The following is a 15,059-nucleotide window of genomic DNA, read 5'->3' on the forward strand; positions in this document are numbered from 1 at the left end:
AAAGGCATATTTCATAAAATTTGGTCGGTATTAAAGGCTTACGTTGACTTATTTTTGGGTTTCCTGAAAAAATAATTATAGGATTTAAGCTCCTTTGCCAGTGCACCAAAGAATTATTGTTTAAGTAGTGGTATATTGGAGAAAATTACCCACAATTTCTTTCCCATTTTAGGGTGTAAGGTGGCTCAAGAGTGGACGGGAGGGCGCTGACCTCTGGTGCAAGGGATCTCTGGTTCTATCCCCGGCCAAATAAGTTTGTGGTGGATACCATCGTGTCAGTCATGCTCCCGTTTCCTTCCACATTCCTGTTCCACCAATTCTTCCATTATCATTCTCTTGCCTTAATCATCCGTCTCCTTTAGACTAACAAGCATAATCGTGGGACATTAAACTGAAATATTTCATTCCATTTTCATTTTCTTTCCCATTTTGTTACCTTTTCGATATCTTTCGGAAAATTTATTGTTCAAACGGAAGAGATTTTGGATAAGTATGATGTAATTCTCATTTCCAATGGAGTAGATGCACTCATGCAAAAGAATTTAAACAGAAATTGCAATATTTAATTCGCCACTGAAGAGATGATTTGGAACTACACAGCTTCGTAGTTCCGGGATCAACTTTAGATAGAGAAATTCTCACTCTCCATTCACTAGCAAGGTCATTGCGTCTAGTGCTATCTTTCGCCTACGAAATAACAAGAGAATGACTTTGTTAAACAAAAAGAAAACAATTATAGATATTCGAAGGCCAAGGTTATAATATCAGGGCGCATATAAATAAGAGATCAACAGGTTGGAGACTAAATTGAATTCACAGTTCAGTCTATAGCATTACTCACATCAACATGAAACTGTTGGTAAGTTACACCTATGCTTCTTCTATACCTTCATTAAGTAGACAATTCTTGTAAATTGGCGACAGTTGGCTAGTCCACAGAGCGATAAGAATATGTGGTTGAAATTTAAAACTACAAGCAAAGGAGTATTAGCCTCTAAGATTCATTAGTTCTCAAAAAACTACTCCCTATATTACGGAACATTTAGGTTCCACAGTAAGAACCTTTCACAACCGGAAAAGAAAACTATTCCATATATTCGTACACCAGGTACCCAAACTAACACTCGCCATCTTAAAAATCTAAGACGTTAAGGTCCAATATGTTTGTACAACGTTCAGTAAAATTAGGTATTAAGATTCTACATGTGTTTTTGTCAGTAATTTCAGAACGATTCTACTGATTTAATTCAAACTCTCGATTTAACGGACCTCTAATCAACGGACTGAACGCCCAAATTTGATCAATACCGCAAATAGTTGGGAGAAGGAAAGAAACAGTTGGGCTAAAACTTCGATCAGATTTTTAAAAGACGCGGAAACGGATGCTGTTGTAACAGGGCAGTTGAAATCTTTTATTATTAAGGAACAAAACTCAATCTGAATGAAACCGAAACTTATGATTTTTTCACCTCTCTAATGCGCAGAAGTATGGAGTTTTGTTACGCAGAAGTACGTACATTAGATATTATACGATGCAATTACATTATACAGTACGTCAAGTGTAATATCACATTTTAAATACGTATTGCTCATAACACAATTCACTATTGAACGAACTTCCAATTTTACGGGCACCCTTTTGTCTCAATTACTCAGTTAAAATAGAGGTTTTCTGTAATCGTTGGTTTACATCTATTCTGATTGCCCAGTTCGTTGACAAAAGAATATATCCGTATATATATATATATATATATATATATATATATATATATATATATATATATATATATATATATATATATATATATATATATATATATATATATATATATATATATCGATTTTGGTTGGTAACATTAGTGATTTAAGAAATGTTCTCATTGTGAACCAAAAGATTTTTAATAGAGATACTTTCTGGAGAATTAGTGGTTTTTATTTATCTTAAATTCATGATAGTATAGAGACATCACTTTAATATTAGTTACTTTTAATCGGCATTTTTTTGTAAATTATCATAATGATGTTATTGTCAATAGTTTGCAAAAAATCTATTTTCTCATAACTTTAACAGTAATGCAAATTTTATCTTAAGATATATAATTATTCTACTGTGTGTTATAATTTTCCAGTTTCTATTATACATATAGTACCGAAAGAGGGTCAAAACACGACTTTGAATGAGAAAATGTTAATATGTACTGTATTTCAAGTATATAGGTTACTTACGGTATTTCAAACATTATTCAATAAATATATTGGAGTAATAAAACATTGACTGAATTCCATCATTCTCAACGTTGTTCTTGCTACGGCAGACGAATTTTAACGAAGATGGCACAAATATATGTCTTGAAAACGAATCCAAGACAATCTATTTTCACGTTATAGTTCATTAATTGCGCATTTTTACCGTACAATGATTAATAAATATTACAGATAAATCAATTGGGACGTTGGAAAAAGTTTAATATAGACTTCTCTATTTCTACTTTGGACTATGAATTCCAAATGTAATATTTTAAAACAATGATTGTTCATGAATATTCACAATTTGATGTAAATTTTCTGCTGCTAAAGACATAAATTAGTTTAAATTACAAGTAAATATGTCTAAAACACTTAACAATGGATTGCTATTTATTAATTTAACTTATAGAAATCAGATGTTATATAATTAAGTGTGTACGCCCAAAGGTGATTTTAAAATAGCAGTCTTCAATCCGTAAACCCCATACCTCCCATGGCTTTTAGTTTTACGGCCCTCTAAACCCCGAAATGGTAAAAAGAAATAATGAAATGAAAAAAGTGCAAGCCATTTACTGTAGATATTTAATAATTGAACGTGATGTAACTTTACTCCAAATATTAGAAAGAATCAGAAGTTTCTGTTGAGAATATTTTGTTTATTGCATTTCTGTTCGGTATTACTTACGACTACGAAAAGCGAGTTTTAAAAATTGAATTAACACAACTTACACATTAAAAAGAAAAGTCTATCAGTAGCATAGTCCAATCGAAGAGCAATATTAAGATGTTAGTGGGGTAAAAAAGCAATCAAAATATACTTTTGAAAAGTAGTGAAAGATAGTTCTTTTGTGGGAGTGGTAAAATGAGTGCAATTTCTCTCTTTCCTTTGTTATAAAATACTATATGCTAGTGTTTCCTTAAGCTTATTTGTTGTGTTGTGTTCGTGAAAAGAGCAGTACCCATCTAAAACAAAATCAGTGAAATTAGTCGTAAAGCTACCATTCCTTTTGTGAACGTAATAGTGATTTCCAGTTAGTCTGTACCGTACTTTATAGAACACAAAAACACAGCTAAAAGAAAAACATGGAAAAACTCTTTCGAGTTTCCAAACTCTACGCTTTTAATATTCACGATTTGCACTTCAAGATATAAAATTAGCACACATTTAGTGTCAGTAAGAAAGAACTGATTTAGATTTAGATTTAAATCAGTTTGAGTTTTGGTGTATTAAACAACATAAAACAAATTTAATTTCTCAGTTTAGCGTATTATTTTAGATCTTAGTTATCTTATTTAATTTATAAGAAGTATCTTGTAGCTATATTGTTACGTTCACACTTTTGGTGTGAATAAATACGAATCCAATTCCCGGTAAGATTTTATGTAGTTGCGACCCAATTAAACTGTAGATTTTATACTAAAAATGCTGTAAAAGATATGTGAAATTCCAATCAAAAGCATAGTAAGCAATTGCAATATTGAAGTGATTATAGATAGGCTTTCACATTTTAAAAACAATTGATCATAATTTAAGTTTTCTCTTTGTAGGCAATCCTTCTCTTGGCTCTCTTCGCCGTTGTGGCTGTTTCTGCCCAGCAGAGACCAGCTCCCAAAGAAGGACTTCAAGGAGCTGAACAGCTCTACCTTGGATATGCAGGCTACTACCCAGCTGCTGTTGGTTACGTTTATGGACGCTAGAAGATATATTTAATTAGATGGTTTTCTCTTCAAGATGACAATGGCATTTTCACTTGGACAAATGACAGCTTATGCTTTCTATTTGTTTTCTTCGGAATCTTGGCAGTAGCAAACTTTTTCTGAATAAAATGTGCTATTTTTCTTATATCGCTTGTTCTTATTCAATCTTTTGAAGATAAAAAATGTACAATAACTTAAAAACAAGGGTTTCTATATGTCCCGGTGTCCCGGAAAATAAATTTCAGGATTCATATATGTCTCGGTTTTCCTCACATATTTTAAAGATGAAAGCATAATGTTCCAAATTTTCACTTTTAAAATATATCATCCCTACCTGCAGAGTATGAGACCACGATATACTAAAAAGTAGAACGAATTGCATGAGAATCTATGGCGCAGTATTTACTTTGACTAAAGAATTAAATAGTAGGTCTATGACATTGAAGCTCAGATTTGCACCACCATGACAGCAGCATCTCTGAAAAGATTCGGGGTCTCTGTTTCTTGATTTGTTGTGTAATGCATTAAGCTGAACTTCATAACATATATATAAGAAACAATATTGTAGTACTTTTTAAAAATCGCCCCCTGCAGTCTATTTATAACATTTATCCTCAGAGATGATGTAGAGAAAAAGGGAAGAAAGAGATGTAACGGAGAGAGGGTCGACTAAGATGTATTTGATTCATTAAATATCTACATATTGAGGATGCAGGAAACAGCAAAGTCGCTTCACTAGAAGATAAGAGAGGGGAAGAGAAATTAAAAACTCTAATTTTAAAAAATCTTAGAGATGTGTAATATGATTATTTTGCAGTCTCTCTAATCTATTGTAAAAAGAGGCCTCTTTCTGGATATGTAACCAACCATTAACAGGATTCATAATAGCCTTCTCCATGCGCAAATACTTCGTCTTCAGGTGTGTCTTCAAAGTAGGGAATAGACGATATTCTGAAGGTGCTAAATCTACTGAATAGGAGGATTTTGGCTCAACAATTTAAAGCTACATGTATGCAGTTATTGTAATTTCTGATGTACAATGTGGCGCTGTGCGCTATCATGAAGAAAGAAAACACTGCGTTCTAGTTAGTCAGGCCTCTTCAACTGAATCTGTTGTCGTAGCTTTAGGAAATAGTTCAACCCTTCGGAACGAGATGCCGAATCATTACACAATTGGCGATGCGCTATTTATTCACATGGATCCATCCTGGTTCACAATTCCAATCACAGAGAAGGAACGACTCAATAATAGACATAGAAGACCCCATAGGAAATACATTTAAGACCTAACATTCATGGATCAGAAATACTTTTTTCTGTATCAAGGCAGAAACTTTCCAATTGACTCTATTAGATATATAAGCAAAATTTCTTCATACTGAGCAAGAAAAATTGATAAAACAGCGTAAAGGATATAACACTAGATACCAGAAGCTGGAGACACTTTGCTATACGTAGAAGAAAGTATAACGCAATAACGCTAGTATTTTCGAGATAAATTTTCAGCAACTAAAAGCGCTTACGTTAAGCGCCATGTACGCCCCATTAGACAGACAGGTGGTTCGTTCAACGGATCGCGTCGGTCCCATGGGACTGACATGTCTACTCTGTTTCGTTACTTTCTTAGGGGGAAGTTAGTCCGATCATGGTGAGACTTCAGCATTAGAAGGGGCCGACCGCGGCCCCTTCGAGGAGCTTTTTTTAACGGTCCAGAAACATTTCATTTTATTTATTTTTTATCTACAAAACTATTAGCGGCCCATAGAAAAAAAATCACCGCGGCTCTATTTATATCTTGAACTATAACCTGAATCTATTTATAGGAATCTGAAACTAAACAGCAAGTCATTGTTTGGATGATTCAAAGTGATTCGAAACTATTGTAACGGGGTATGAAGTCCGGACCGGCAACTATATTTATATTCAGCTTAATCAGTCACCCATCAAGAGTCCAGCAGGCTTCGCAGTTGAAGTTCATCGTCTGTTAGATGTCATTTACATCAGCCATCGACATCGTCAGCCGTCATCATATTTTCAATTAGGAAATAATTAATCATCTTCTGTTTGCTCTATTACAAGGAAGTTCTTGTATTTGTAATCAAAATGTAATAAACACAGGTCCTATTTCCTATTACCTTATCCCCAAGTCTCACTCGCGTTAGCGGAAATATAATTCTGTTTAGATCAGATGTTTTCTCAATAAGTTTGTTTCTACTGAACTCTCATTGTCATGCACCAACATCGAATCAGTGCTCGATCCGATCACCAACCTGATAGACATTGACACAACTAGAAAATAATATTGTTGAATGTGTAAGTACTTTGATTCTGGGAAGTCACTCTTTTCCTGTTTTGAGTCTGGTGATCCCGACGACGTTTGCAGCTTCAGTAGGAAGTGTAACTGCTTGGTGCTGTGTCATCGATAGGAGGACATGTGTACTTCAGTTGTGTCAATTTGTGGCAACTGACTGTGCATGACATGGAGTGGGTAACCATCTTCGTTTCCTGTGTGACGTCAGAGAGACAGTCGAAACAAATAGTTTTGAGAAAGCTTGATCGGGGCATTTGGTCATTTGATTCGGATCGTCCAGCTTGTATTTCGGATGGTGACAGTCTGGTCCCTTGTGGTCATTTGGCGGCCACCCTATCTTCAGTTCTAATCAACAGGAAGATTTCGTTCGGTGAGACTTAACCAACTTGAGTTGCTTTTATTCTCTAACTTCCGATATAACGTACCTCCCTAATGCTACCACTAACGTAAGTTGCTTATGAACTTTGTGTTTCTTTTAAACGCCCCTAAAGTATTCCTTCATCACTTTAATGACGCCTCATAAACTTGTTTAGTAAACCCCATTCGATTCTTTCTACACTATGAAAGATTGTTCATTCGTGTAGTAGCTGCCAAGCAAATGATTGTTTCATTCTTCTGTTGTACCGGATATGTGGAACCATAGCTTTAGAAGATCGAAGGTCACTAAATGCTGAGTTGTATATAACAATTTCTTTGCCAGATTCCATTAATGAATTGCGTTAAAAAATCCGCATTGTCGTATCATTCGTCACCACAACACCAGTTACTACTCATAAGAAACTCTTAATTTTTATCAGTAAAAAAATGATGTCAAATTAATAATTCGTATTCACCAAATTTATCACATAATGATTTCGTTTTGCTCCTCCAGGAAAAATAAGATACATGGTGAGTTGCCTGAAGCAGCTATTGACGCATTCAGAACAAAGTTTCTGAAGTAGCCTCAGAGTGGTGAAAATAATGAAAAATCCAATAAAATTAAGCCTCGAATGCATACTGTTCAAATAATTTATAGATAAAAATTTTAGTGTAACATCCTACGATTATACCCTTTAGCCTGAAGAAGGTGAATGAAAGAGGATGATTGTGAAAACAAATCTTCAGTGCCCTTCCACTGGAAATCGAACCATGGATTACGTGAATCAAAGGCTCATACGATAGCCACTACACCAGCAAGGAGGCTTTCACATATTTTAGAGACAGATCGCTGTCTTTAGGGAACGTCTTACTCTAAAGATGTGATCATGCAATTGTTTCCATTTGTATCTAATAAACACACTATTTCTAGCATTTTATCACTTTATACGCAACAGTCCGCAGTAGGAATATTGGTCACTTGCTAATGAATAGATAAATTATTCAGTACGTATATTTTAATTTAATATATTACGATAGGCCATCATAAGGAATCATTGATTGTTATTTCATATGATAGCAGGGTATTTTTTTTAAAGTTCAACTAATAATATAATTGTACTTGATCGTACTAAAACACATTTTCCAAAATTTAAAACCATGTTTCTACCATCACGGATGTAAACAAAGCATATACGCACACAAAAATATATTGATTGGTATATTTTCACCTTTGAGCACTTGCCCAATTTTCTTTAATTTGTTCAAGTTGTCAAGTCACCGCAACAAACACTAATTGAGGTGACATTTTTTCCATACATCCGGATGGAGCCTATCCTGACCTAAACGAAGTTCCGGTTCTTTCTCTGTTGATTTAAAATTTCTAGGATGCGAGAGAAACTTGTATCGAACAGACCTATGAAGTAATTCCTAGAAAGTATTTAATTTCAAGCAAATTCCAAGAATTGGCAATATCACAAATTTAAACTTTGATATAAGCAATATAGAGAAGCTTCCGTGAACATTCCTAAACAAGTGTTTTTCAAGAAGTCACCTGCTTCTGCATGCGACCGTAACATTGAAATTATGAATAGGTTAAATAATATTTCTACAAAGTGGACACTTAAATATCTAGGATCAACATTAAAGGACCAAAATCATATCCACGAAGAAATTAAATGTCGACAGAAATTAAATGTCGACTGATATAGTTATGCCTGTTCAACTGTACGGTTGCGAAACATAGTTGTTTTCTTTGAGGGAAGAACAGACTGAAAGTATTTTAAAATATAATCCTGAGACGAATATTCATCCCGAAGAGGGGCGGGAATGGGAAATGGTGTTCATAACGAGGAGGTGCGTAATTTATTACATACTGTTTAACCAACAGTGTTAGCGTTCTTTACTCTAGGAAGCTCACGTAGGCAGGTCATATAGCCACACTGAAGGAAATTGGAATGCTTTTGAAGTTTTAACTGAAAACTCAGTCGAAAAAGAACCATATCGTAAGATAATTAACCCTTTAATCCACAAACAAAAGCGAACAATTTTTAAGTTACTTTGTAAGCTCTTGTTTACTTCATAGCCTGTGAAATGTCTTTGCTTACATCAAAAACAGAGGATTCCGTTAAAATATTAGTGTGTCCAAGTTTGAACAAATTGCCAAAGAGATAATTACACTTCTATTACTACCGAAAATACTATAGTATATTCATACAGTAATATGTTCATTAAAGGGTTTACTGCATGGATCTCACAGAAATAGGAATATAAAGTTGAAACTAGATCCAGTTGGCTAAGGACCGAAGTCAGTAGAGAGCTTTCGTGAATGAGACATTGAACCTCCGAACTCTATAAGCTATTGAGTTCTTTAAATATAGGTAATATATAATAGATCGAAATATGCAAAATATTTAAACCAAATTTGCTGAAATTGCAGCATTGCTTTCCAATAGTACTTCCGTGCGTTCATTTTTATCGTATTTTAACATTACAAATTAGGCTCTTTTTGCCTAACAACCGGTCTCTAATTATTATATTAGGATATGTATATTTGTTATCATTATTACCGCCTCCCTTAGTCTCGATGCATAAACATGGGACGCAAAACTAAGCAAATTCAGAATTCCCAAGTGACGTATCTGAATAAGAAACAATTAGCATCTATTAACACTGTTTCTATTCCATGGTATGTCTAAAGACACCTCATTAATCATATAGGACTAATATATTTGATTTCCTACGGAATGTTACATGAAATAAGTAAGTGTAATACTTCTATTTGTATTTGATATCAAATAGTTACTTTTTTTTTTCAAGTTTATATTCTTCATATCTGCAATAGTCTAATTCGTTGTTTTCTTTTCTTTCACACGTAATCCAAGAATAATAAACGTAACATATTAATATCTTCAACATATCAAATGACCTCGCAAAATAAGAATAAATGAAAACACTTATCGTCATAATAATAGTACTTTGTCCTTCATGTAATTTAATGTTCCATTTTCTATGCCTAAGCTATTCCGCCATTTTATTTAAATCAACAATGACTCACCTTGTTTTCACATATTCGGACACGCCTTGACAAAGTTTGCAATATCTTATTACAAAAGAGCATTACAATATGTCTTCCAAGGTCATTAGGTTTACCGATAGATACATATATAAAGCTTAGCGAATTATAATGAAATTAAACTGACACAGAAATCGAATCAGTATTAAACCAACATGAAATTCTTGGTAAGTGAATCTACACTAGTAAGAAATATTAACACTTCACCTTCAACTTACTTAAGTTAGACGAAGATCTAAATACGATCTGGAATACAATTTAATACCAAAATTTTGCTTCAATTTTTAAACTCGCCTGTTAATAATGTTGCAAATTTAGACCAATAAAATCTTAAGTCGTGTTCCTATAATGCATATGTTAACGGAGTTGAATACCTGCGGGCCTTAATTTCTCTCAGTCCATTGATTTATACTTCTATTTGTATTTGATATCCCTTTCCTTGAAGTGAATTGAAATGTTAATGATGTGAAAATCAGTGATTTCAAATCAACACGTTAGCCGCCAAGCCATATTTCGCGGTATTTAGCACCATACTATTTGTGCATCAGAATTATGTACATGGCGGCAAACGTGTTAAATGTCATTTAGTTCGTGAAAATTAAATTTTCTTATGGATAATTTTAATATTTAATAATCAAATTTAAGTAATATTAAATTTATATATAACGAAAATCCAGTTTGAAAAAGTAAGAGACACTTAGGTAGACCGGTACGACCTATTGAATTACTGGTAGTAGAGTAAACGGTGTGTGGGTTTTTCTTTAGCTCTGATCAGCTGCGTCAATTTAGATTTTGTTTGGGGGTAAGATGGAGGAGAAATGTTTCCCACCAATATAACAGTTTCACATTTTTATTAGTATATTAGTATCCAATTGATTTAAAAATATGTATTTCTTAAACTCAGGGAGGACAATTACCCCCCACATGCCTTCATTAAATGGCACTCCTGTTTCCAATAAAATGGAAGCTAAAAGAATACATTCTTCCTAAATAGAAGAATTTCCTAGCTAGCAAGTGCTTATATTACGCGCATTAATTTGTCGAATGTTAATGTTATATTTATCTCATTTATAGGCCATCCTTCTCTTCGCTCTCTTCGCCATTATGGCTGTTTCCGCCCAGAAGCCTGCTCCTGTAAAGGAGGGTCTTGAAGGAGCTGAACAACTATACCTTGGTTATGGTGCCTACTACCCAGCCGCTGTTGGTTACTATGGTGTCCTTGGACGATAAGAAGAGAATATATATCCTACTTCAAATTGTCTAATTCACCTATATATTCGAATTCCGAAATGAGAAATATAAATTGATTTTCAGGAACAAAACTCGCAACTCCATGTTAAATGTGTAAAAATCAAATCAAGCATAAATTACCTGTACAGCTTATACAATAAAAATTTGCTTTCATGTCAATCAATTTATTCAATTCTTGATTATTACATAAATTTGTAGTTAAAGTAGAAGAAGCATTCTAACAAGCTATAGACAGTATAGACAGAAGACAAAATAGACAGTAAATAACGCGTATCAATCTTTGGTTATCAAATCACAGAAATAAGGCAACATAAATAAAATATTATTCAATATTAGAACAACAGAAGAGAATGAAATTAGTGTAGAATCAAGAAGTCACTCGATGTGGTGTTAATTCCACAATAAGCACATATGACCTAAAATCGTACCGCTGTTTCTGCAATCTACAGTAGCTCGATAATCAAATTTCACTTTACCAAGCTCTTGTACACTTAAGTCATCGCTCATAAGTAGAAAGTTTCGGAATTTTGCAAAGGGAAAACATACATCAATCATAAAAGTAATGAATAAAAAAAATCTGATTAATGTTTTCCTTTGAGAACTAGCGACTCAAAAAGTTCACCAATATTGAAATTTTGCTGCTACTGTTATGTAAGAGTAATCTCGTAATACTTGTGTTAACTGTTAAATTGTGTAACAGAGTAAGAAACTCTAATATTAGCGCTCTTTCCACAGGTCTACTAGTCTTTGGTGCATAGGATTCCGGCTTCAATTCCTATGGGAGAACCTTGAAATTTGAACGTATTATAGTGGTTCGGACTTAAACTTCCAACTTAAACTATAGATCCACGTCTCAGATACACATACTGTATATCTGTGTATGTTAGTCTTGAAAAGGAGAAGAAGAGTTACCAGAAAAGAAACGCTACATTCCAATTCCAACCATTCATTAGATTACGTTTTAAAAGGTGGAAGTTTTTCTTTCTAACATTGTGTCGCAGCTCTTACTGGAAGGATTGGTTTACGTGGAAATTAATACAGCGAAAAATAAATTATATATATTCGTCTCTAATGACAAGACAGTGAAATTGAGACGCTATTTTAAAAAAATATTGAATTAGATCAACACTCAATAACACCACAAGAACCAATTGTCTGTTTTGTCCAGAAAGTAGTTCAAATATCAATCCAATCCTTCAGATATAATAAGATTTAAGACTTTTACATGTAAAAAAAAAAAAAAAAAAGAAAAAGAAAAAGAGAAAAGAAAAGAAAGAAAGAGAAGAAAGGAAAAGGAACGATCTTTCTTTTTAAAGGTAACATATAAAAGTACACATCATAGGTATCAATGTCTGTTGTTGTTTTTTTTTTTTAATGGGTGCTCACACTTCGGTACTTACCAATAAATCATGCCGTCTCATGTCTCCTACTTCCGATTTTAGGGATGGACTTTTTTAATAAAAAAAGCTGAATTTTTAAAAAGGAAAGGGAAATGTTAGACTTATTGATCTTTTTATGATTTTCTTGTTCTTTCTTGTCTTGTAGTGGATTCTACTGATTAAGAAGTGCCTTTACAACATCCATTACTTATGAGCCCTACGTTCATTTGGGAGTTGATTATTTTTATTAATTTTCAAATTGGAGTTTCATTTTAGCCAGTAACTCTAAGTTATGCAACCCACATTTCAAAATGAATATGCTGGTTGTCTAAGCACCTTTTCAAGTTCCTGAAAGTTATACATCTATAATGTGTGTTGTACTGGTTGCCTAAGTTCAAGCAAGCAGACAAGAAACCGACACAACTTCATGTTCCCGTCTTGTATAAAATTTCGCTTATATCTCCATTCAGGGAACACTTTGTGAGCTTCAGATATTCTACTAGAATCTAATACAAGTTCAGTTTGCAAATTATAGCTATGAACGAAATTTTGGATATGACGTTAATTTTAACGGTAGTAAAAGTTCATTATTGACAGAATTTTTTCTTCCTTTCTTTGTATTGTAATAATATATTTGAAGTAGCAAACTTGATTATAGCGTTATAAAGTTAATATTCTCTAGCTCGAATATTACCGACTTCAATAAATGCTATGTATACAGAGTGTCCCACAAACGGATTCAGACTATTTAACGTTAATAACAGAGAAAGTATTCAATATCAAATTGCTATTATTTGGTGCTCTCATGACCAGTGTGTGTAGCCATTCCTTTGTTTTTGTCTTCTTTTCAATTCATTTATTTTATCTTTCTTTTACTTTGAGTGTAGTTGCCACTAGCGATAAGTAATTGACAAGATGGCTAGGAACCTTTCCTTTCAGCAACGAAAGCAGATTTTAAAATATTTCTGGAAATGTAAGAATATGAAAGAAATGCACACAGACGATGGCAGGAAGAATATGATACTGCGCCACCGTCACGTATAGCAATTACGAAATTACGCGACAAGTTTGAGAGGGAAGGAATTGTGTGATCTGAATTGATGTTCAATGGGATAAACGTTAAAACCGGAAATGACTAATCTGAACTATTTCCGGTTTGAATAGAGAGTTAACGGAGGAGATGGAACCTCGGGACGCTCAATCGATTGCGAAAAAACACATTTTGACATCTCTTACTGTTTTGTTCTGTAGAAATAATTATTGAAACCGGAAGTAATATTGAATTTGAACCACTTCCGGTTTTGGTAGAGTGTTCGGGAGAGTCAAGGTACGTTGTTTTCTGTCTTTATTATAACTAAATGGGAAGGGGGATCTGTGTTCTATTACCTTGCCTCCATGTTGGTTATGTTACCGTTACATTGACAATTATAACTTTCTCCACTTTTCTTTACAGTTATTTGCTTACCCCATTTTCTAGTCTGTTTTTTTAAGATTTATTAAACCATGACTTTTACTCACTTTTAATAGATTTTCCTGATTATCACCAGCCATGTTTACAAAACAAATGCTCATTACATTCCCATAATCCTACCATGAAGTAGCCTTGCGCCAAGTACTTCCCTCCGCTTGCTAAATAGTTCCATGTTTAGAACCGTTTATATAAGAAAATAAAGACAACTTTCAGTCTCTTCATACATTATCAACACAAAAACAAGCAAATTATTCATTTCTTCACGGTAAATTTTCAAAACTTTGCTAGAATCGGACGACCAACTTTGGAACTTTTAACCCACAGAAAATTATAAATAAGCTATGGAGAACTAAGTTAAAATCTTAATTCGGGAAAGATTTTCTCCCTCTCCCTAAACAATCTGGCACCGTAAAAATGAAATCTGGAATACAAAATATATATAATTAAACTTTTCAAAATTCTACATTTTCATTAAAACTCTAAAATTTTGGATCACAGGTATACTAAATAAGAGTTTCGAATTGATTATAATAAACAGCAATACAGTAGAATATTGTTATATAATTATCAACCGAGTAGCAAATTGAAGGGATTGATTAAATGTTTCATAAGTAGAGAATCAACATTTCTTATAAAGTAAGCTACACAAAAGTTTTCGTTACGCGCGTATATTCTTTCATCTGGAGATTCTTATTTATCAATGTAATGGAAGTCGACAAGTCTGCAAATAAAACAAATATAAATATTAGTTAATATAGTAAGAAAAGAAAATATGTAGATTAAACATAATAATATAAGATATATATATAGAGAAATAAAGTTAATATGAATAGAAAGGAGAGAAGTATAAATATAATAAAAGAAATGTATGTTAATGAAGAAGCATAAAGTCATATACTTACCACTCATATAACCGGATCTTCGAAGGACACGTCGTGTGGAATCTACGTCGAAACTGAAAGAAAAGAAAAAAAAAACATTAAAATAAAATAATGGATTTACCACTAAATAAAACAAGTAAAAAAATAAAATGCCACTTACTACATGATATTCAATGTTCTATATATAAATATTCAAAGTAATAAAAGTCAGTATAATTTAAATTCTTACTTGATGCTGTAACAGTACGTATTAAGTTGTTTTTTGTGTTGATCATAAAACAATGTTACGTGTAATTATAAAACTTCCTTAAAATTCATTTCTAGCACATAATAGAGTGGTGTATGTTCAACTTAATTTGTGTGAAGCTTTTACGTACCTTACGCTGTGATC

The 15,059-nt window shown here is 33.2% G+C and overlaps 1 protein-coding gene and 1 long non-coding RNA gene across 3 annotated transcripts in view; one reads left to right on the forward strand and one right to left on the reverse strand.

The window, feature by feature from the left end:
* Nucleotides 1–15,059, reverse strand: part of LOC145687436 (epoxide hydrolase 4-like) — a 77,324-nt gene that overhangs the window by 33,101 nt on the left and 29,164 nt on the right. The window contains exons 6-7 of one of the 2 annotated variants that reach the window (XM_081760900.1): nucleotides 14,690–14,742; nucleotides 14,494–14,508 (exon numbers count right to left, since the gene is read on the reverse strand). In XM_081760900.1, the coding sequence (XP_081617026.1) occupies nucleotides 14,732–14,742 (11 nt within the window). In that variant the 3' untranslated portion in view covers nucleotides 14,494–14,508; nucleotides 14,690–14,731. Of the gene's footprint in view, nucleotides 1–14,493; nucleotides 14,509–14,689; nucleotides 14,743–15,059 lie in introns of those variants that run through there. The other variant, XM_081760895.1, reaches the window with a different exon arrangement.
* Nucleotides 9,815–11,078, forward strand: LOC145666367 (uncharacterized). The gene is made up of 2 exons (XR_014127729.1): nucleotides 9,815–9,853; nucleotides 10,761–11,078. It is a non-coding gene; the product is annotated as an uncharacterized LOC145666367 (long non-coding RNA).

This window comes from Thermobia domestica, chromosome 1 (assembly GCF_964235325.1).
Source record: "Thermobia domestica chromosome 1, izTheDome1.hap1.1, whole genome shotgun sequence".
Classification (NCBI taxonomy): domain Eukaryota; kingdom Metazoa; phylum Arthropoda; class Insecta; order Zygentoma; family Lepismatidae; genus Thermobia; species Thermobia domestica.